The 21,850-nt window shown below is 59.9% G+C and overlaps 9 protein-coding genes across 9 annotated transcripts; 5 read left to right on the top strand and 4 right to left on the bottom strand.

Moving 5' to 3' along the window:
• Positions 1-250: 250 nt before the first annotated feature.
• On the top strand, positions 251-4,179 carry HRG_09620 (uncharacterized protein; the record flags this gene model as incomplete). The annotated part of the gene is made up of 6 exons (XM_044868091.1): positions 251-760; positions 889-984; positions 1,063-2,250; positions 2,311-3,759; positions 3,832-4,056; positions 4,129-4,179. 6 exons carry the CDS (start codon positions 251-253, stop codon positions 4,177-4,179), a joined length of 3,519 nt encoding a protein of 1,172 aa, XP_044716672.1.
• Positions 4,180-5,142: 963 nt separating this feature from the next.
• On the bottom strand, positions 5,143-6,745 carry HRG_09621 (thiF family domain-containing protein; the record flags this gene model as incomplete). Its single annotated transcript, XM_044868092.1, has 2 exons — positions 5,143-6,443; positions 6,499-6,745. The coding sequence occupies 2 exons, from the start codon at positions 6,743-6,745 to the stop codon at positions 5,143-5,145; spliced, it is 1,548 nt and encodes a 515-aa protein (XP_044716673.1).
• A 1,126-nt stretch (positions 6,746-7,871) lies between these two features.
• Positions 7,872-8,222, top strand: HRG_09622 (uncharacterized protein; the record flags this gene model as incomplete). Its single annotated transcript, XM_044868093.1, has 1 exon — positions 7,872-8,222. The coding sequence occupies one exon, from the start codon at positions 7,872-7,874 to the stop codon at positions 8,220-8,222; it is 351 nt and encodes a 116-aa protein (XP_044716674.1).
• A 283-nt stretch (positions 8,223-8,505) lies between these two features.
• HRG_09623 (eukaryotic translation initiation factor 6) lies at positions 8,506-10,151 on the top strand (the record flags this gene model as incomplete). Its single annotated transcript, XM_044868094.1, has 3 exons — positions 8,506-9,284; positions 9,341-9,415; positions 9,470-10,151. 3 exons carry the CDS (start codon positions 8,506-8,508, stop codon positions 10,149-10,151), a joined length of 1,536 nt encoding a protein of 511 aa, XP_044716675.1.
• Positions 10,152-10,913: 762 nt separating this feature from the next.
• On the bottom strand, positions 10,914-11,700 carry HRG_09624 (uncharacterized protein; the record flags this gene model as incomplete). Its single annotated transcript, XM_044868095.1, has 2 exons — positions 10,914-11,007; positions 11,060-11,700. The coding sequence occupies 2 exons, from the start codon at positions 11,698-11,700 to the stop codon at positions 10,914-10,916; spliced, it is 735 nt and encodes a 244-aa protein (XP_044716676.1).
• Positions 11,701-14,332: 2,632 nt separating this feature from the next.
• HRG_09625 (uncharacterized protein) lies at positions 14,333-15,478 on the top strand (the record flags this gene model as incomplete). The annotated part of the gene is made up of 2 exons (XM_044868096.1): positions 14,333-14,495; positions 14,556-15,478. 2 exons carry the CDS (start codon positions 14,333-14,335, stop codon positions 15,476-15,478), a joined length of 1,086 nt encoding a protein of 361 aa, XP_044716677.1.
• A 559-nt stretch (positions 15,479-16,037) lies between these two features.
• HRG_09626 (NADH-ubiquinone oxidoreductase b12 subunit family protein) lies at positions 16,038-16,507 on the bottom strand (the record flags this gene model as incomplete). The annotated part of the gene is made up of 3 exons (XM_044868097.1): positions 16,038-16,209; positions 16,295-16,399; positions 16,494-16,507. 3 exons carry the CDS (start codon positions 16,505-16,507, stop codon positions 16,038-16,040), a joined length of 291 nt encoding a protein of 96 aa, XP_044716678.1.
• A 691-nt stretch (positions 16,508-17,198) lies between these two features.
• On the top strand, positions 17,199-18,767 carry HRG_09627 (CAF1 family ribonuclease domain-containing protein; the record flags this gene model as incomplete). Its single annotated transcript, XM_044868098.1, has 2 exons — positions 17,199-17,645; positions 17,709-18,767. 2 exons carry the CDS (start codon positions 17,199-17,201, stop codon positions 18,765-18,767), a joined length of 1,506 nt encoding a protein of 501 aa, XP_044716679.1.
• Positions 18,768-19,792: 1,025 nt separating this feature from the next.
• On the bottom strand, positions 19,793-21,142 carry HRG_09628 (protein FYV10; the record flags this gene model as incomplete). The annotated part of the gene is made up of 3 exons (XM_044868099.1): positions 19,793-20,416; positions 20,493-21,032; positions 21,092-21,142. 3 exons carry the CDS (start codon positions 21,140-21,142, stop codon positions 19,793-19,795), a joined length of 1,215 nt encoding a protein of 404 aa, XP_044716680.1.
• Between the last annotated feature and the right edge of the window lie 708 nt (positions 21,143-21,850).

Here is a 21,850-nt window from a genome sequence, read left to right on the forward strand (position 1 = left end):
AACCTTCACAATCCATCACCGCCTCTCTCCCTCTCCATCTCACCCTTTTTCTCTCGCTCCCTATCGCTCTCTCGCACTCGCACTCGCACTCCCATCCTCCTTTCCCCCTCTCTCTTCTCCCTTTACTTCAACCAAGGGAAAAAAAACCACCCTTCTCTCCAAAACCTGCTTGGCAAACACGTCCACCCGAGAGAGCACAAAGAAAAAGAAAAGAAGCACAGATACATGTCACCAGTCCTTCTCATCCGCCATGGCAACTGAGGCCCAGCCGGCTGCGCGCCAGTCGGCCACGGGCAATGCTCGCGGTGGCGGCAGAGGCGGCAGAGGGAGTGGCCGTGGTCGAGGCGGCCGAGGAGGCCGCGGAGGAGGCCGAGGAGGCAATTCAAACTCGGCAACGCCCAAGCAGACGCCAAACAACTCGTCTGGCCGCGCCCCGACTCGCCGTGGCAGAGTCAAGAATTTCACAGACATGCGCGTCCAGGCCGCCTATGACCGCCAGCGCGACCTCAAGGCCACCTATCAGATGGTTGCCAACGCTGTCAAGCCTGCCCTCGAGGAGCTCTGTATTCGCCAGGTCGATCAGTTGCTCGACAACTATGACCCCAACAACCAGTCGCCCGACATGGTGCGCATGGCCGCTGAGCTCCAGCAAAGATACGACACCGTCATCGCCGAACATGACGCCGCCCTCCACCATAAACTACAAGGCGTCGAACGCCGCCACAACGCTGAGACCCAAATCGCTCAGCAGAGCTTCGAGGTATGGTCCCTTCTTTATTGCTTCGCTTCCATCCCATCTATCCTCCTTCCCCTCCTGGCCCTGCCGGCGTATCCTGTCCGTGGCCGAGTCCCGTCATCGGACCATTTGTCACTAACCAACGCGTACAGGACAACATCGAGGACCTCTATGAACAGTATTATGACGGAGTTCTGAACAGACTCCGCATTCTTTCTTCGCTGCATGAGAAGAACCTTCCCGTCGATGTAAGTCAAGAATAGCTCTGTCTCCCCCCCGTCGCGCCCCAGCCTTCCTTCCTCAGCTTCACTGACGCTCTGCCACAGGTTCGTGATGATCGCTTCGAGTACAAGGCAATCGATGATGATCATCTGGATTTCGACTTTGGACCCTATAGGGAGTATCTAAACGGCCATCTTGTTCCCGTCCCTCACCTCGTCGAGGGTACGAGGAGGTGGGCAGAGAATCAGGCCAGGATGGCCGAGGTCGAGGCCGAGAAGGAGGCCGCTGCTGCTGCAAAGGTCAAGGCTACCAAGGGACGGACCGCCGCGGCGAAACGCAAGCCCCAGGGCCAGCCAGAAGGGCAGCCGACTCCAAAGAAGGCGACCCGCACTTCCACCCGCAACGCCCAGCTTCTCCCGCCCGCAGAGATTTCCTCCCCTCTTCCGGCAAAGGGCCTGCTCGCTGCCGCTAAAGAAGCCGCCGCTGAAGCAGAAGCTGGCACCCCGGCTGCCGAAGAGGGTTCTGCCCCGACTTCCCCAGAGGCCTCGAGCCCCCGCAACGGCGACGTCGACGCTCCCAAGGGTCTCATGAGCCCAAATATGCCCAAAAATGCCGGTCCAGCAGACGAGTATGGTGTCCGCATGTACACCCAGAGGGCGTCCGACAAGACGCTTCACAACCGATTTATCGTGCCGTGCTCCTTTGCCTTTGAATCCCACGAAATCGGCTTCAGAGACTCGACAAACGATCCGTCTCGCCAAAAGGTCAAGTCAGTCAACAAGTACACCGGCACTCCAAATAGCAGCGCCATCCACCTGGACCACAGAATCGTTAACTACGACTTCTCCACCCTTACTTCGGACGACTTTGACCAGGACCTTATCCAAAAACACAACCTCCACCCACGCTATGGCATGTGTCTGCCCGGCGGTGTCAATGAGTACGTCGAGGCTGACCCATACGTCATGCCGGGCAAGCCTGTTGTCTTCATCGCCAACCCTTCGGGCCGTGTGGTTCACGCGTCACGCTCTTTCCAAAGCACGACCGCTCAACGCAGCGCCGATGAAGCGCCGCTGCGAGCCCACATGAGCGCCGCGGTCCGTCGCTTCTGCAAGAGGGCAGACGTTGAACCCGAGCACGTTGCCGTCACCGAATACCTTGAATCCAACCAAGACATCCGCACCAAGTCTCTCGGGACGGCGGACGAGGAGATCAGAGCGAGCGCCTTTCAATTCGACGCCATGTCCTCGAGCGAGGAAGAGGCACAAGAAGTGGTGCAGGAGGAGATGGCGGCAAGAGGAGAAGAAGGAGAGGAGACCGACGCAGGAGATGGAGCTGCTGCCGTTGGCCAGACTCCCGAGCAGCCCGGTGGCGGCATGCCTGCTCTGTCCATGCTCGCATACGCCACGGCCTTTGAGGAAGCCAAAGATGCAACCCGCTCCACGCCCTCTGCCTCCAAAACCTCACGTTACGACGCGATCCGCGACGTTTTCACCTCGTCGAGACCCGATCCCGCCCCGCTCCCCGATGACGATACTCTGGGCCTCAACTTTCTTGCGCGGATCTGCAATGTTAAGCCTCGTCTCCCCGGTTCTGCTCGCCAGGTCGACGAGGCACCACAGGCCGCTCTCATGCCAAACTCGGAGGTTTCTCGAGCCGTGGTGTACGAAGAGGCGCCTTCGGTTGTGCTTCACGGACACGATTCCGTCAGCCGGGGACTTGGTCAGCAATCGGCCGCCCTGTTCACGCACAACCAGCCGCGAGAGCCGGTGCCTCTGCAGACAGCTGGTGCTGTTCATGCCTCGAACGTGGAGCCGTCCGCATATCCTGTTCAGCAGGACCCAGGCATGCAGCATTACCCACAGACGAGGCTTACCGAGTTCCCCCAGCATCACTCTCTCCCCCCACAGGGCCACCCGCTGCAGGACCAAAACGCCTATTACCCTCCTCCTGGATATCCGACGCCCAATCATCGCGATGCCCACATGGCATCTGGCCGCCCCGTCGACCCGGGCTTCAATCCTCGCGGAATGGCAGGATATGGAAGCGAAGCGCCTCCTCCCCCTACCCAAGCCTTTGGCGGCCTCGTCTTCTGGCCCCAGCATCCACAGCAAGGCCCCTCCCCCATCGCCCCAGCTGCCGTTCCGGTGCAGCACCAATATCCACCGCCGCCTGTTCCTCCGGGCGCCCCGCACCCGAGAATCCCGTTTTCTCACAATGCGAGCGCGGAGCCACTGCCGCCTCTTCGCCCCCCTCGCAGCCGCAGCCAGGCTCTTCACGAGGAGCCGGTTCACGATGCCAGGATGCGCTCCAGCATGCACGCCGGCATGAACCCGTACTATCCGCCTGCGCCTCCGCGCGCCGCCTTTCCCCGCGGCTATACGGAGCCCCCTCATCCCGCATCGCAGCCCATGGGCCCCGACCGAGTCTTGCCCAGCCCCCACCATCCACCCCAACAGCAAGCGTACATGGGGTCGCCTCCTCCCCCGGGCTTCGCTCATCAAGCTCCCCAAGCAATGTCTCCCACGTTCGGGAACCCGCCAGCCATGGCTGGCCAGATGGTCCAGCAGAGCCCTCCGGGCACACCGCAGGTGGCACCTGTCCCCATGCTCCATCACCGCGCGACGCCTTCCAACGATGTCGCAAACGGCAAATACCGCAAGCTGCAGCCTGCGCCAGTTCCCGCTCATCGAGCCTGGTCCAACAAGCCTGAGCTGAAGACCATTTTCTACGACCACAAGGAGACGGGCGCGTCTGCCGCCCTGCCCAATTCCGGGCCTACCCAAATTCGGGGCTGGAACGTCAACCAGTCTCGCAAGCGCAGCAGACAGGACAAGGCGGATTACGCAAACGACAGAGAGGAGTCCCGATAGAATCAGGATGCTCCCTCGGCCAGTTTCGCGATTCCAGCCATCCCCAAGCGTCCATGTGTTCGATTCGCACTGCCTCCCGGGATGCCCTCGCTGCGGGAGACGACGCCGCACCCGCGCCCGGGCCCCAAGATGGTGGCAGCGCCGATGCCGACGGATTTGGTCAACATAGCATCCATGGCCATGTTCGGTTTTGGGGCGATCCCGACCATTGGATCTGCTGAGTCTGCAGGCTCCGGGAACAATGACAGCAACAACAATCAGGGCGACCCTTGTATCGTGGTTGCCGCCGACTCCCAGTCGGAGAGACCCCTGAAGAAGCGCCTCCGCCCCCGCAGGGCCAGGAACTGAACTGAGCCACGCTCATGTTACGCCAGTTCTCGATATGGCACTCACCGCCGAGGACATTACAGAGGAGAAGAGTACCAAGAAGATGGGAAACCCCAAAAAAAAATATTCGCACCCACGGAGAAGGAAACAAGGCTGCAAATTAGCACTGCAGTTCCCTTCTTCCATGCACACGACGCAACGAGCACAAGTGATTTCAGTCGGGGATTCAGGAAGGGAGGGGGGTGTGATATCAGGGTCGTCTGTGAACACACAGAGAGACTGCACTGCACACATCATCGGCGTTTAGGAAGGGGGGGGTTCGGTCGCAGGGCGACTTACTCACTATACACGCGCACAACGGACCACCACAGGGGCGTTGGGGGACTGCTTTTTCCGCATTTGCTTTTCTTGCCTTTGCCTGCGCGCTTTCGATCTGACATGCTGTGCTCGTTTGGCCCCCTTTTTCCGGTTTTTCCCTTGCTGGCCTTGAGCATTGCATGGCCACGGGCATTTTCAAGGATATATACCCCCCCCCCTTCCCCTTCCCCCTTCCCCCTTACACCCCATTTCGCGAACTTCAATGGCCGTCGTCGAGCGCCACGACATACATGTACAGAGTAGACAACGGGGAAAACGGGAGTCGACAGAGGAGCAGACAATGAGATGACACTCATCACGTCACGTATCGTGTGAACCGCCATGGGAGAGTGCCACGTTCATCGTTGCCTCGAGTGAAATACCTGCCCGCCTCGCCTGTCTAGCCCTGGCTGGCCCCCAGAGATCCGTTTTTGACCCCGTTTTCCAAGTTCATGCCTGGAACATTCAACCCCTGGTATTCCTAATCACCCCTTCATTCATAGTCTCTCATCCATTGCCTCTCCGAGCGGCCTCCACCGCAGCTTATACCTTTGTCGTTACCCCTCCGTGCACGTGTCATCCACGTTCACGCCTCAGCAACAGCACGCACGCCGTAATGGGAGCTCATTACAAAGCAGACGCGTCTCCGCCGCGCGAGATGGAAGGCCTCGGTGCAGAAGAGGGTTGGTCCTGCGGCGGCGCGGCGGTCGACTGCTGAGCGTTGTTGCTGGCGCCTTGGACAGCCATGCCGGATGCGTCGGCATCCAAGCCTTGACCGCCCGTGGGCATGCCCATCTCGTCGAGGCCAGGCATGCCACCCATCATCATGGAGCCACCGTTGGAGGCCATGGCGTTGGCCCCCAGCGACAGCAGACTCGCGCCCAGGGCGCCCTCCGGGTGCAGCGGGAACATTGCCGCCTCCATCCTTTCGCCGTCAAAGACGACCATGTTCTGGATGGGCTGCTGCGTCTGCCCGAGCACGTTGATGACGTCCTGCGCCAGCTGGCCGCCGAGGATGGCCGCCACGGGCGCAAGCTCGCCGCCCAGATTCTGCAGGAAGCTGCGCAGGAACTCGGGCCTGAGCGTCTCGCTGGGCAGGCTCAGGGCCTTGTGCTTCTGCGTGGCAATCTGCGTAAAGAGCTTGAGGTCCTCGCGGTTGCTGGGCAGCGCACCGCCCTTGAGCTGCTGAAACTCCCACAGGGCGCGGAGGCAGGGCAGGGCGGGCGTCACGTTTTTGAGTCTGCGCTTGGACTTGACGTACTCGCCGGGCAGCACGGCGAGGTCGCTGGCCAGGAACCACGTCGAGTAGAGCTCGCGCTTGGTGACAGACTCGACCGTCTTGGCGTTGTCGTTTTCCGTCTTGACGTGGACGACGGAGCGGGTCCGCGTTTCTTGCATCGGCTCCGTGGCCACGTTTCCAGCCACTCGCTCGATGACGTAGTCGTGCTCGATGAGGTCGCTGAAGATGAAGCCGTACATGCCGTGGGTGCCCGCAGCGTAAAAGGCCTTGCCGTTGATGCGCGTGGCCGTGTTGATGATGTTGAAGGTATCCGGGTCCAGATCCGTCGCAATGACAATATCGTACCCGGCAAAGTAGCTGGGTCCCTTGGCGGTGACGCCCTCGGTATCTACGTGGATCTGGACACGCGGATTGAGCTTGCGAAGGCCTGCGCAGGCTGCCTCGGCGCGGTTCTGGCCAACAACGTTGTCGCCGCTCTCGGCGAGGAAGAACTGAGCCCCCAGGTCTGCCTCGGCGACGGTCGAGCCATCGAGGAGGGTGAGAGAGCCGATGCCGGCGAGGACCAGGTTCTTTGCGATCTCGTTGGCCAGGGCTCTGATGGTGATGAGGAGGATGTTTGCGTTTTGGATCTTGGCTTGGGCAGCCATGCCCCAGAGACGGATCTGGCGATCATACAGGGCAACGTCGTCTGATTTCTGCGTCAGCAAGTAGCCGGGGAGTTGAGGGTACGAAAGACTGCTTACCTGCAGAGACAGTCTTGTTGTCGGGCTGGAGCTGTATGGGTGCGCTGCTGGGGTCCCCGACGGGAATCGAGGCCAGGTTCTGATCCTTCAGGAAGGGCTGGCCGACCATCATGGCAGCGGCTATAGCCTCGGCGTCTGCCTGGTTCTGGAGATGCGGGTTGAATGGCGGGATGGCGCCTCCTTGGGGATCGGTGCCGGGAGACGGCAAGGGGGCTGTGTTATGCTGGTCATGTTTCTGCTGCTCCATCGAAGGCGTTGGCGGGCTGCCAAAGCGGCAGAGTATCGAGGGGTGCTTTGAAGGAACGGAATCGTTGCGGCGAGAGGTCAGACGGGGGCGAGATGGATGAGACGAGATGGGTGGGTGCACGGGCAGATGAGATTGTTGGGCTACGGCCAATGAGCGCAACCCGCCCGAGGCTGCTCCTTGCGCAGCTTCATCCACGCGCGGAATCGCAACTGTCGGCTGGGGTGAGGGGGTGGACGGGACAGCTGGCGACTGGTTTTGCTCGTATCAACAAAGGGCCTGATGAAGCTTGATGAAGTCGTTGCGCTGGGAAGTGCGAAAATGCCGCTGACGTAATGGCTGGCGCCGGAGCATGTGATAAAGTGGTACGTCTACACGGGGGCAGCTTGGCCATGCCAGTTTGTATCCCTTAGCAATCTCAGCTAGGTCAGGCTTGGTTTAAGTAGCTTTCGCATTGGGTTCGTCTTTAACCACATCAAAGCCGAGGCTTCATCTCTTCTTACTTGCTTTTAAGGATTTGACGATGAAAGCCCTGCAAGGTCTAAGTCCAAAGTTGCCTCGGCGACGCGTGAGGTCAGAGGAAGAAAGCCTGTCTCTAAACAGCATCCTTGGGCAGACTTGGCACACCAGTGATAATGGGTTGTCCGGTGAAGACTGGAAAGATGCTGCCTCGAGACCTCATTGAACCGCCTCGCTCTCTAGGCTTTCTTCCACTCAACTGAGACAGATACTTGCTTCACCCACTGCGAGCTCCAAACACTCGCATACCGCGGTCTATTGCTTTTCAAGGAGGAAAACAAAGTTTCGCGAATCGTCTTCTGTTGCGAGTCCGTCCCGCAATGACTAAGCCAGCATAAGCAACAATGTCTTGCACCTCCTCACTCTGGCCGCTGCACGCTCAAGCCGCGGCGGCAGCACCTGAAATGCAGGCGACGACGCACCTCGACATGTACTGTACGACGAGCTATCAGCAGAGACGACTTTGAGTTGAGTCGGCATGTAACCTTCTTGGGATCTGCAGACGAGAGTACCCCTCAGCTCGCGTTACGCACTGTACGTGCTAATCCGTATCCGCACGCGCTAAGCCGTAAACATTGGAAGGTACCCGGAAATATACCTCCTTACCGCAATGGGCCCTGAGCCATCGCCGTCCACAACGCTCAAAGGCCCCCGTCGTTCGCTCGTGTCGGAGCACTCGCCAACTTCAACCCGACATCTCCAGCCCAGCCGGACACTGCGCCGTCTATCCGGATTGCTCGCCGCTTTTCCCCCGCAAAGACCGCCACGACGACCGACCGGACCACCCACCCCTGTCGCGCCACAGGAGCGGCACAAGTCGTCACCGCCAAGACGGCCCCCAGCGTCCGCTGCCTCCTCCTTCAGACACCCGTTCCGGACAGACGACACAGACAGCCCCGCGGCAGACGACGGTATCACGATGAAGCGCGAGCACTACCAAGACGCCCGCATCTACGATTAACACACAGTCTCCTCCATCCCGCCGCCGCCAAGGTCGGCGGCGCCCGCCAACAACTACCACACAGTGCCCTTTGCGGCATATGTCTCCCCCGAGCCTGCTGTGAGCCTTGTACCGGTTGCTCGACTCGGAATCCCCTACTTCCTCGGCTCACCTAGACCAACTGTCTGCGGATTGCTCCCATCTTCCAACGGCCGTGCCTTTATCATTCGTGGCCGTCGGTGTTTTCGCGTCCTCTCCTCTGCCCGCCACACCACGGCATCACCACATCTGATCCCCCGCCACCATGGCCTCCAGGCCGGGATCGAGCTCGGGCTCGAACCGCCATCGCTCCAGAGAGCCCCCGGACGACTTCCCCCCGCTCTCCGCACCCCGGCTACCTCCTCTGCGCAACATCCACGCCCCCCGGGACCGAGATCTCGCGTCGCCCGCAACCACCGGTCCCCCTCCGTCACGGCGATTCTGGTCCACGGCGTCCCGGCGGGCCGAGCGCATCCACTCTCTTGACGAGCAGTCCCTGAGCTTAGAAGACTTGGACCACGCCGTGCATCAGACATGGCTTGGCCTCTCGCATCGCAACCCCCGATCGCGCGCCGTCGACCACCAGCGCCCCAACTTTGAGGAGTTGGATCAGACCCTCGACGAGGCCAACACGCAGCTCAGGTCCCTGCTCGACATGACCAACCATATCAACCTCATGACCCCATATATCCGCACCACCTTCTCGCCCACTCTGCGGCCCCACGACTTCCCCGACGACAACCGGAGGAGCAAACGCCGCAAGCTGGATGCCGACCGGTTGGTGCCGAGCTTCAAGGGCTTCCGATACGGCAAGTACGGCCAGGTCGAGCCGGGTCAGCTGCACATGGAGATTGTGAGCTGTGACGGTGGCCTGTTCTCCAACGAGGAGTCGTACGCCGCCGACAACATTCTCAAAAACGATAACTCTGTATACTGCACCAAGGGCAGCCGCTGCAACATTGTCCTGCGCCACCGGGGAGCCACCGTCTTCACTCTGCGCGAGCTGGTCATCAAGGCTCCCGGGTCCATGAACTACTCGGACCCGTGAGGGCTCCCGCGCCGCTTGCAGCTCGCGCGAACATCTGCTGACTGGGCCACAGAGTGCGAGAGGGCATGGTCTTCATCGCCATGGACCAAGACGACGTGCTCAGCCGGACGGCGCAGTACCAGATCCAGTACATGCCTACGACGCGCCATCGCTCCTGGCACGGCCAAGGCGGCGGCGACAGGCACTCCCTCGAGCGCGACTCTCGCCGCATCATCTCCATCCGGCGCCACGACGACGGTTCCACCAGCTCCAGGGCGAGGAGGTCGTACGTCCTCCGCGGCGACGACGAAGACTCGGAGCACCGCACGCCCCAGATGCCCCAGGAGTTTTCCCACAACCTGCCGGACCTGCGCGTCACGACCGAGTGCAGCGATGACGAGGACGACGACTACGACGTGTCGCAGGTCTTCCGCCGCGCCCCCAACCGCATCGGCTCCCTGCCCTTTGAGCACCCCGACTCGGACTCGGACGACGCCAACCCCTTTGGCTCCGACGACTTTCTCGACGGCTCCCTCCGCCGGCCCCGCCACCACCAGCACCAGCATCAGCACCAGCACCCCCACCGCGACCGCGCCGAGCGCCTCAGCCTCTCCCTGGCCGAGGCCTGGGACGCCCACGCAAACGCCACCCAGGAGGCCGTCCGCGCCGTCGGCGGTGAGCTCCTCGCCCCGCACGCCCGCTTTTTCATCGAGGAGAAGAAGAGCAAGTGCACCATCCGCTTCGACCCCCCTGTATCGGGCCGCTTCATCCTCCTCAAGATGTGGGGCTCCCAGCAGAAGCCGGCCAGCAATATCGACATCCAGTCTGTCATTGCCCGCGGCTTCGCCGGCCCGCGCTACTTTCCCTCGGTCGAGCTGAGCTGAGGCGGGGACTGCCTTTGAGCAACTTTTTTATCCCCATCAAGATTATGCAAGTTGAGGCTCCGGGCGACGTCGCTCATGTACTTGTGTGTCTCCCACATGAGGTCGTTGCTGGAGGCACGCAGTCGGGACCGGGCGCAGCATTTACTTCTTCTTCCCGGGGTCAAGAACGGTTGGGTATAGACGAGACTCATGATGGTGTTATGGTGTTTTCTTTATCACTACCTACGGCTCGTTTGCTTCCAACATGCACTGCATTCAGGGGCTGCGACCCAAGGGCATCGCGGGCTGCACTGGCTATTTGTATGAGAGTTCTTAGGACCAGCATCAATAACAGTGGGCCGTCGCCTTGATTCCGACAATGGGGACGTTACCGTCACCTTCAAACGACCCAACAGTCACCTTCTGAAGCAGGACAACTGTTTGAAATGATACCATTAACCCTATTCTGACTACCCACTGTTTTTTGGAAGGAAACCCGCCTAGGCCTGGCATCAGCCCTCATTCTCGCAATTCAGACCGTCCAATCTGCCAAGTGCAACTCGTCGGCCGCGGCACCCTTCTTGGTCCTTGAAGCCAGCAAGGCTAAGCCCATGTTCGAATGCGCACCCCACCATTTTCTTGTGCCTCCTCCATCCTGTCCACTGGTTCGCGAAGGACAAAGAGCAGAACGCGACAGGCCAAGGGCAGCTCACCACTCCTCCTCCTCGGGGTGCTGCTCGCGAGTCCGACACGTGAAGCAAAACCAGCGGGTGCAGCGGTCCTTTAGGCCGTCCCAGTCAACGCCTGAGCCCCGATGGGAACGCCAGTTACCGGGGCCAAGGCTGCCGAGATGCCGGCAACGAAGGTGCCAAATATTCTGGAACAGGGTTAGAGTGCTCGGTACTTGAGCGACAAGGTATCACACTTACACGTTGAAATGGATCAAGCCGAAGGCAACCCTTGCGCTTGTGAAGCTGCTGTCCAGAATCTCGAGAATGAAGGCGCCGCCAATACCACGGAAGCTGCCTCTCAAGTCCATGCTGCCAGGAAAGCAGTCATCTTCTGGTGAGCAGCCGAGGATCTCGGCGATCTGGTCGAGGTCGCATTTTCCGGCTACGCAAGCAGCTACCCCAGTGATGGTGTCGAGGAACTGACTCTGATCATGGAACTGACTCTGATCATGCAGGACGATTTGCAGGTTCGACCAGCCGAAGTAAATGAAAGGTGCCAAGGTGAGCACAGTGAAGATAACACCGCGAAAGACGTACAGGGTGTCGACGGAGGCGCCTTTGGTGCCCAGCCACGTTCTGACCGCCACGACACCCAAGATGATGGCGCAGACAAGGGCGGCGGCGGCGATGAGGCTGTAGAGGGCCCAGCGGGCGAGACCGCAATCAAGGTTGGCCAAGAGGTTGCAGCTTGACTCCCTGGCCCGCCTCCGCAGGGCCGACCAGGCCATGCACGAGACCACGAAGAGTACAATATTGAGGAGACATTGGATGGTCACGAGGGTCCCGAGAGTGAATTTGATGAAGCGACTGGGACGAGGCGTGATCTCCTTGGACTCCATTGTTGGCGTCCAACGATAGAAGGGGTGGAGATGGCAGAGGAGGGAGCGAGCAAAGAGGAGAAGAAGACGAAAGAAGGCGGGGAGAGCAATGTTTGGGCGATGCTTATCGGGCTTTGCTGCTCCTTGGACTATGGTCTGTGTCTCGGCGAGCCAGTCGTCGACGGCGTAGTGATGGACTGAAGATTGGGATGATGTCGCGAGCGAGGGGAGAGAGGGGAGAGAGGGAGGGGAGAAGAAGAATGAAGCCTAGAGGGGAGATGGCACAGTTCATTGATCTTTCCCGTTGAAACGGAATCGCTTGTACGAAATGGAGGCTACGTTGGAGGCACAGGATACAAAGGATGGCTCGTGCAAGTGCCTTTGATACTGGGCAAGTACAAGACGGGAAGGCGGTCAGTGTGACGGCGGCCATATTCATGGACGACAAAAAGGTACGTCGTCACTCGGGGCAGAGGCAATCACGACTTGCTCTTGGTGCTCCGACGAGAGCGAAATGACGCCACAGCGGCGGAGGGAATAGAGCACGGAGGTGGTGTTATTATTATTATTGTATTTTCCGTCCAGCGACCTTTAGGTCGCTCAGGTCCCCGAGACGGGGCACAGGACGTGCTGAGCTGCTGGAAGTCTACTATCGCGGAGTAGGCCCACAATACGCGAAACGAAACGAGTACCAATCCGCGTCTTCTGCCCCTTCCACAGAACGTAAACAATCCACCATTCAGCATTTCATCGGCTCAAAGGCGCTTCTTTGCTCAGCCTGCTGCCCGTCGCACGGAGGTGGTGAGGGCAGGTCGTGGGTGAGTACCGGGTAGGCGAAGCTTCCGCGCTTTGGTGGGTATCCGTGGATTAGCCAGGTTATTAAGTTACGGAGCCAGATAGCCAGAGAGCCACAAGCTGCCTTCGATCGGAGCAGTTGCCGCACGTGATGACTGCTGCCGTCACCGCCCTTGGTGGTTCATCAAGGCGACAAGGGAAGGTCGACGCTTTCGTCGATTGCGCAGGCTGGGAATGTAACGTGCCTAGCAGCTTGCTGCCAAGTAACGTGCGGGCGGAACCGAGGTGATTCCCGCTTCTGGATTAGCGAGGCATGGGTCGACAATGCGGCCGAGCCGTTGCATTCATCCGCACTTCTCTGTACAATATACAATATACAATACCGGTACCGACCACTACCTTCTACCGTGTCAAGTAACGAGCCGCGTGGTTTGTAGTTTGCCCCGAAAAAGGGACCGAAAAGGGGTTCTTGGCCGTGGGCCTTCACGATGCCGTCGCAACAAGCAGCAGCTCGTTGGACGGATGCAGCCGCAGGCAAAGGCAGAGCCAAGACGAGCCAGCTCACACATGTCCCGCTCCTTGACTGGTGCCACGACGCGAGCAATCTCTCTCTGCCTTGTGCCTGTGCCTGTGCCTGTGCCTGTGCCTGTGCCTGGATACTCCGTATGCCCAACGGCTCTCCTCTCGCCCTGATCCAATGTTGCGCGCCCTTTTGACTCCATCATCAGGCTGGACGAGGAAACCTGGAAGATGAATAATAATCACCCCCGTCATCCGTGAGTACACGGCCTTTTCTTCTGCGGGAACGCCACCCCGTCTTTATTATTAGCCCTCCCGTCGCCGATAACGTGCGGCATCAGCCCGTGCGCCTTGCTGCACCGACCAACTGCTAGTGATTATTAGCGCCCCCTGTCTGCGCCTCGCAAACCGAGGTCCCCTCCCTCTTGGCTAGCGTCCCCTGCTATAGCCCATCTATCGACAGCGGCCAACAGGGCTCTCCCTCGCAACCGCCTGTTTCACCCTCACGCCTGAATTGCCTCTTCATCGCCCCCTTGGTGCTGCCTGGACAAGACATAGCCCTACCGCTCTCGCCCTCTACTGGCTGACGGGCCCCTGCGCACCGTCCCCGACCGTTCCCGACCTCGAGCATTGACGGCGCGCATTCCTCGCCGTCCCTCCCCCGCCCCCTCGCTGCATGCCAGTGCCAGGCGGCGAAAGACAACTCGATCCGCTTCCTCGACAGACTTTCCTCTCGATGCGGACCCGACCCGTGATAACCGTTCTATCGTCCAGCCGTCTTAAAGCCCCCCCCCCACGTCTGCGCCGCCGTCTCAAACTGCGACACCCTTTCCAACCAGTCGCCGCTGCGCGTCACCACACCTCCCACTCCCATCCCACGCCCATCACATTCTTCAACCTTGCCCCGCCTCCATTTCTCGTCTTCGGCCCTCTCTCGCATCAGATGGCCCCTTGAGAGACTGGCCTTACCCAACGTCGCCGCCTTAATCCTCCGCCAAGGTGCAACAAGCGCGTCAGCTGGCGGGGACGCATAACCTGCTACGTGAGCCAGACCCACCCCGGGGCATTAAACATGCAAGCCTTGGCAGACGGGCAGTCCGCCCCAGCCCAGAACAATGCCGACTGTTCTTCTCAACACAACACGACGCTTCAAACCCCAGCTGCCTCGCCTGACGTCGACGGCTCAAGCTCAAGCTCGCCCGTCTGGTCGCCCGCCGAGGAAACAGCATCCAGTACCAAGCTTCAACAGCATTCCCCACGCCTCTCTGTCAACTACGCCGACTACGAGGGGCTGTCTTCACCGGGGACCAGCACGCGGAGACGCCCGAGTCCGCTCAAAATGTCTTTGACGGGCGACAAGATAGACGACGGTCGACAGGGACGTGTGGGCACTTGGTTCTCGCCGCGCAGCCCCCCCACCGCCGAGCGGACTGCGAGCGCCGATGCAACACCGACAAAGATGCGCGGCTCCCCCCTTGGGACCTCGGCGCCCACCTCTCCTGGTCGGCTCAAGCCGTCGTCACCAGCTCGCTTCTCCTTCTTCTCGTCGTCCGTATCGGCAGCCCTCAAGGGCGTCACGCCATCACCTGTCCCCGCGCCACAAGACGACGAGCTCGCAAACGTCGACATCGAAGCGGCTCTCTTCCCCTCGGGAGCACCGGCCGACGGAGACGCCTTTTCTCCCGCCGCCTTCAAGAACCTTCACATGAACGCGACGGGGCTTTTGCGCAAGTTTCAGTCGGCTTACCAGCATCGCACCATGGCCTTCCGGGAACTCGAGGCAGAGCAGGAGGCACAAGAAGACGAGAAGTCCGAGTTCGAAACCAGGACACGCCATCTCAAGATGCAGCTCGAGGACATGGCGCGAAAGGCGGCCGACAATGAAGCCGCCATGCGAGCTTTGATGGAGGAACTCAACAAGGAGAAGAAGCTGAGAATAGCGGAACAACATGCTCGAGAGAAGAACAGCATCTCGTCCAGCATGTCGACGAGGTCTGAGGATCTCGGCGCCGAAGAGGACCAGCGGAGGAGCGCTCGGAGGAGGAGTGGTCTGACGGTCAAATCGGACCTGAGCTCCGACACTGACGAAGACAGCGTCGAGGAGGCTAGCGTCTTCTCTCGATCTCGCAGTCCCACGCTCACGGCCAGCACGTTAGATATCGGCTCCCCAGAGACTATGCCGCCGCCGCCGCCGCCATCGTACACCAAACCAGCCATGCTGGGGACGCCGCGCGCACCAAAGCAGCCCCAGTCACAAATGTCGACTATTCAGAAGCTTTTCAAGGGCATGTCGAGCGAGGCGCCAAAGGAAGATGACGTGCGGGGTGTTAGTAGCTGCCGCAATTGCCAGGGCCAAGACGCCAGCGTTGCCTGGGACACGGCCAGTCTCCTGAGAGACGAGAACAGAGGCCTCAAAAAGAGAGTGGGTGAGCTGGAGGAGGCAGTCGAGGAAGCATTGGATGCGGTCAACGGCATCAGGCTGTGATATACCACGGACAGTCCCAGGTCAGGTACCTGGGTGGAAGCTTGTAGATTTTCCCTTGCTGGCAGCCGGAGACAAGGATGTTACACTTCGACTGGACGGTTGAGATGGATATATGGGAATTGCGCAGAGAACGACGCGAGTCGAGGCGCCGGAACATTGTCAACTAATTATACCCCAATGCAAATTGAACCAGGACCAATAGCACACCCCTTGTAAGGCAACGTTGAGCGTGACCGTTGGAGCTGGCTCGGCACGTAGACACAAGTACCTGGCCCTCTGTCTGGCGAAATTGCAGAGCTTGTCCTCGGTGAAGCGACAAGAGCACCTGATGCTGGCGGTACACCACCACTTGGTGCCACGACGCAGCGCAAGGACGGCTCGCGCGCTCGATAGCCATAGCCAGCAAGGCACGCAACGAGATACGACCCGAGGTTTGTGCCTACAAACGTCACAGCCATGATCAAATACGCTCGCCTTGTCTCCCGCAGGGAAATCATAGACATGTACATTTTCCCTCGACACGCTCTTTCTGCCCCCCCTTGCCGCGACAGGAGCCCTCTCAGTGGTGCTCCTCCTGGCCGTGGGCCGTGGCATGATGATGCTCGTCGTCGAGGAAGAAGTGTTCGTAGAGGCAGTATCCCGCGAAAAGAACCGTTGCAGTGCCGAGGCCGGGGAGCGCGCCCTTGAAGCGGTTCCGCCGGGAAAAAGTGCCGGTGTATCTCCAGGCCTCCCTGCGGGGGACCATCAGCAATGGCTCTCTCTCTCTGTGGTCGGTGGGCTCTCTAGAGAGCGGCGGGAGAGGGAAAGGCAACGGACGCTCGCTCCCAGGGGTCGTAGCGGGGCTGGCCGGCGGCCTCTTTGAATGCTCGCATGTTGAAGCCGGTGATGTTGGGCTTGGGCCCGCGGGCGGCGCGGAGGACTCTAAGGGTCGCGGGGGGGAGACCAAGTGTCAGCTCTTGTGCCGCCATCGAGTGTGATGGGCGAGTAGGCGAGAGAATTGGCGAATCGTACACACCTTGTAGGAAGCATTGCGCTGCCGGGCGAGGGACGCAATGGCCTGAGTGAGAGGGATGGGGAGAGAGACTGACAGGAGAGCAGAGGTGAGGTACTAGAGGTAGTCGAATGCTCAGTAAGTACCTCGGTACCTGTCTGCGCAAGTGGCACCGGAATAAAGTAGAGGAGCACTTCCGAAGGTCACGGGTGCACGGACCACCTGCCCTCTTCCGTCCAGGCAGCGCAGAGCAGAGCAGAGCAGAGCAGAAGCAAGGCACAAGAGAGAACAAAGACCTGATCCATCGCTCAAGACAAAGCACTCTCCTCTTGCTCTGCAACAACACGATTGGCACTGCGTCCTCCCCCGTCGACAGCGGCTTCTACATCTGCGCATCGTCGCCCGACCTGCTCCGGCCTTGAGCCTTCTTCTGCCACGTGCCTGCCGCCGTTCCTCGAGCAGCGACATCGTCCTCTCTTCGTGACGACGGAGAGACCGCCTCGACCCTTGCACCCATCCACTACAGCTGCCCGGGCGCCTTGCCAGCTGCGACAGACTCCCCCGCGACTCCTGCTGGTTCCTCACACTCAATGCACGCCCGGCGAGGCCCTCCAAATCGACGCTGCGCACCTCCTTCGACGCGTTAGAGACGTCCCTCGTCTCCTCCCTCCACCCGCCGGCCGCCATCTCTGCTTCGCTCCCTCCGATAATCAGCACTCGCCTCTTCCCATGCCGCCACAGATCCGGGGCTTCGGCGCCGGGCCCGGCGTGGGCGCTCCCTTCCATCAACCCGGCTTTCCCTCCCATGGCCAGCCCCAAGGCGGCCCGATGGGCGGCAACCAGTACCTCAGTGCCAACGCTCAGATGAATCCCTTTGCTGCTGCCAACGGTAACTCATTTGGCGCTGCCGGGCTCAACGGAGCGGCTGCTGGGTTTGCCGACTCGGGCTTCGGCAGCCAAAATGCGAGAATGGGCTTTGCGCATGGTCCTGCCGGCGCCGCGGCCCTGCAGCAGCCCCAGCACGGCGGCCAGGTGCAGCACAACGTCCTGCTCGACCACCCGACAATGAGGACGCAGCCCAACAAAGGCAGGATACGGGAGGTCTGGAAACACAACTTGCACGAGGAAATGGCCGTGCTCAGGGACTTGGTGGACAAATATCCCTACATTGCCATGGTAGGCTCTCGCCGAGACTCGGACGCGGCTTGGTCGCAGTTGCTTGCTGACTCTGGCCAACAGGATACCGAGTTCCCCGGAGTTGTATCAAGACCAATGGGCGGATTTCGGGGCAAGAGCGACTACCACTACCAATGCCTGCGGACCAACGTCGATATGCTCAAGGTCATACAGATCGGCCTGACACTCTTCAACGAGGATGGCGAGACGCCGCCCGCTAGGCCACCGCCCGACTTGGCCGGGCTGGGGGGCAGGAGGAACGCCAACCAGGGGCCGTTTCCTTACTCGTGGCAGTTCAACTTCAAGTTTTCGCTCAAGGACGACATGTACAACGAGAAGTCGATTGAGTCCTTGCAACAAGCCGGCATCGACTTCAACCTCCTCGAGCGCGACGGCATAGACCCGCACGACTTCGCCTCTCTGCTGATTCCCTCGGGCCTGGTGTGCTTCGACAACGTCCGGTGGATCTCCTTCCACGGCGGCTACGATTTCGGATATCTCACCAAGCTCCTCATTTGCATGCCCCTGCCCAATGACGAGGTCGACTTTGACCACAAGATGAAGCTCTACTTCCCCACAACGTACGACGTGAAACACCTGATGAAGTACGCCATCAAGCTGCACAACTCGGGCCTTTTGACCCCGAGCGATCCCAACAGCACCGAGATTCTGCAAAAGTTCGAGCACAAGTCGGGCCTGGAGAACATTGCCGAGACACTCAAGGTGAAGCGCATTGGGTCGGCGCATCAGGCTGGCTCCGACTCGCTCCTCACTGGCAAGGTCTTCTTCCAGATGCGCGACAAGATCTTCAACGGCGACATTCCCGACGAACATGTCGGCAAAGTCTGGGGCCTGGGCATCCCCGACATTGGCCTTATCATGGCCTCGATGATGAGCCAGTCGGCTGCTGCCGGCAACGAACAACAGGCTCCCGGCCAGGCCAACGGCGCGTCACAGAACGGCGGCGCCCCCAGCACGCCTAATACGGGCAGCGTCGGCCTCGTCACCACGCCCGCGGCGCAGAGCCACAACACCAACGGCCTCGCCAACATGGGCCCCATGACGCCCGGCGGCGGGGGCGGTGTCTTTGGCAACTTTGCGTTTGCAGGGAATAATAGGTAGGGCTCTGCGAGCGGCGGCCGCTGCCCTGGTTGGATAGGAGACAAAAAGGAAACACGACGTCTCTTTATCCCCTTGACAGCTGGGCCGTCTCCAGCGGTCTACGTCCGGTGCTTGACGAAGCTGAACCTCGGCCAGTGTGAAGCAAAAGGTCTGGGGGCTCGGTGTAGGTAGGAAATAGGGGGCATGGGCGGCTCGTCCTGGTGAATTTACGCTTTCTCGATGGGCCTGTGTTTGCGGGCCAATGGTGGACGGAGCGGCTTCTACAGTCTTTATCGGAGGAGCAGGGAGCAGAGGCACGGGGCTTGGAGCTGCGCTGCTCGTGTACTTATTACTACTCGTCTTTGCGCGATGGCATAGACACAAATGGCAATTTTCTCGAACCTGGAGCAGCACGATTTGATGACGGCTCTTGTCAATGGGATGGGGGTGGAGTGGATGGGCTTGGAAATACACGGCTGTTGGACTTGCTTGTCTCTTGATGCTCCATTCTCATACCAAGTTTGTGTTTCTGCATTCATGGACAATCCTGATCAAATCGCAGACCTGCAGAGAGGGTCAAGTACTTATAATTCGCCGCCAACACCGTGCTTGTTTGCGCTTCAGACCAGTTTTGTCCGACAAGGACCGAATATCAAGGGAGCATCAATAAACAGGCTGGGTCGTGATCCGAAACCCGCTTCCCTATACGCCAGCCCCGTTCCGCCCCTGAAAACGCTAATCCATATAATTCAAAAAACTGCTATTCGCCCCCCGCCTCTTGTAGCGAGCGTGTCCTCTGGCGTGCGAGCCGCCTGATATGTGCTGCATCGTAGTGCAAGGCTGCACGCAGCCTGACGGCCAGCGTCGATGTCCTTCTCGCTCACTGGTATGTGCATCGTCCGCCAGCGAGCGAAACGGTATAACTCATGAATTGCCGCCAGAACCTGATATACGACACGGTCATTGGCCGGAGGGATGGTCTCACGACCAAGACTTGCAAGCCGGCTGCTGCGAAGGGGGTACACGCCCCCGATAATGCCTACCTTTTAAGTGATGTATACCTTCTTGAGCACGTCCATGGCGAACACTTCGCCCGTGCGTGGATCCTTGACCAGGTTCTGTGGCAGCCCGGCTTTCTTTGCTTGGTCGGTGAGCCGCTGCTTCCCACAAACCCTGCCGTTGGGGAGCAGCATCAGATCATATTCGACGTGGCTTTTGGTGTGATGCGCATAGGGCACGTTTCTTGCCAGCTCATTGAGTTCAGTCGAGCATATGGGACACACCCCATGGCCGAGCGTAGACGCCCCGTCGCCCTGGTGGGAAGAAGAGTGACAGGCAGGCGTTTTGAGCGCCGACAGGCCAGAGGACAAGGCGATGTGAAGCAGAGGCACGGAGGGGAGGGAGAGGAGGTTGTTGTGGGCTTTTGTGAAGAGATCGGCCAACTCTGCCCAGCGAGACGGTTTGTAGAGATCCGAGTACACAGAGGCCGCGGGGCTGTTGGGGGGGATGGCGAGCAAGCCGCCGGCCTGTTGGATTTCCTTGGGATACGTTGCCGCGTACGGGACAAGATGCTTCTTGGCGTGCGCGACGGCCTCCGTGGGCCTGGGCTCGGATCGATTGCGGATCAGCTCGACGTACTGCTGGAATCGGAGCATGAACTCGAGCTTGCTCTGTAGTCACGACTGTCAGCCCACCTGCAGAAGTAGACGGCTCGATCAGAAAGCAATGTGGACAAGTTGCACACACCTCCATTTTCCGCAGTTCCTTCTTGTTGTCGGTGCACCAAGCAAGTGCCTCGGCGACGCTGCCACGGAGGAGTGCCTCGCGAATACGACTCATGTTGACAAAGGTGTCGACATCGACCAGGTTCTCAATATTCCTCTCCCGGGCCAGGTCGGCTGCAGTCTGGATGAAGCCGTGGCGCAGCAGGTAGTCGGCTAGCAGGCGGTCCAGCCTGCGGCGACTCCAGGCCTCGTACTTGACGTCCTCGACCGTGTGTATCAAGAAGAGCTCGTTGAGATGGGAGATGCGGGAGGCTGTCTGCGTGTGCAGGCGTGACTCCTCCTCGGCACACGCGGTGAGCTTGCGCTTGACGCCGCGCATGCGGGCAATCATGGCGTCGACGTTCTTGAGCACGTCCTGCTGCGAGGCGCGGCCCGAGACGGCCGACGTGGCCGAGTCCTTGAGCAGCGTCTTGAGGGCGGTTGTGTCCTTTTCGATGACGAAGTGGGCGGAGCGGAAATTTTTGCGGAGGAGCTCGTTGGGGAGACGCAGTAGCGGCTGGTCCTATGGGGAAGAAGATGATTAGATATCTGGTCTTCATGATGAAGGAAGGCAGAGCTTACCAGGAGTAGGTGCTCGTGGTGCTTGAGCGTGGCATGCTCGTGGTCGGCCATGGCGAACAGAGGTGGCTATGATGAGCTATAACGGAAAATAAGACGTGGCCATGTGCGGCCATGCAGCATTGATGATTGTCTCTTCCGCAAGACGGGAGAGCAGCTGGACGAGGTCGGTGGCTGCAGCTGCTGCGGTCGGATCGGACATATTCGGACCGGGACATGCTGCTGAGGGGCAAGCCATGCCGAGTGCCACTAGTCCAAGTTGCTTGCTTATCAAAGGCACAGTCTTGGTACGCAGAGACAAAGGACAACCTACGATTGCGCCTCGAGGCCACATACTCTATTGAATAACAAATGGCTAAGCATACGCCTATACAACATCATTCTATGGTCATTCTATGGTCCAGAGCTTCACTCGGCACCCGCAAGTCAAGTAATCTGACCCTCGCCTCACCATGTCTACCATATGGCCGCGATTGGGTAACGACAGTGAGGCGCTCGTCCAACGACTCGCCAGCCTCTCTCGCCCATTGCAAGCAACTCTGACAGGTCATGCTCGCTGACCCTCACTCTGCCAGAGAATGAAATCTGTCGACGTCACGGGCACCAACACCAAGCCGAGGCCCGACCCTCTCAAGCCTACCGGCGCCCGATGCAACCCCTAGGCGGCCTCTAGGGGAAAAGTCCATCAAAGCGCTCGTGGCCGACCTTGTGAGGATTTCGGGCGTGCTCACGAGGACCTCGCGCCGCCTGCACCACTTTCCC

Source organism: Hirsutella rhossiliensis, assembly GCF_020360975.1.
Source record: "Hirsutella rhossiliensis strain HR02 chromosome Unknown scaffold00013, whole genome shotgun sequence".
Lineage (NCBI taxonomy): Eukaryota > Fungi > Ascomycota > Sordariomycetes > Hypocreales > Ophiocordycipitaceae > Hirsutella > Hirsutella rhossiliensis.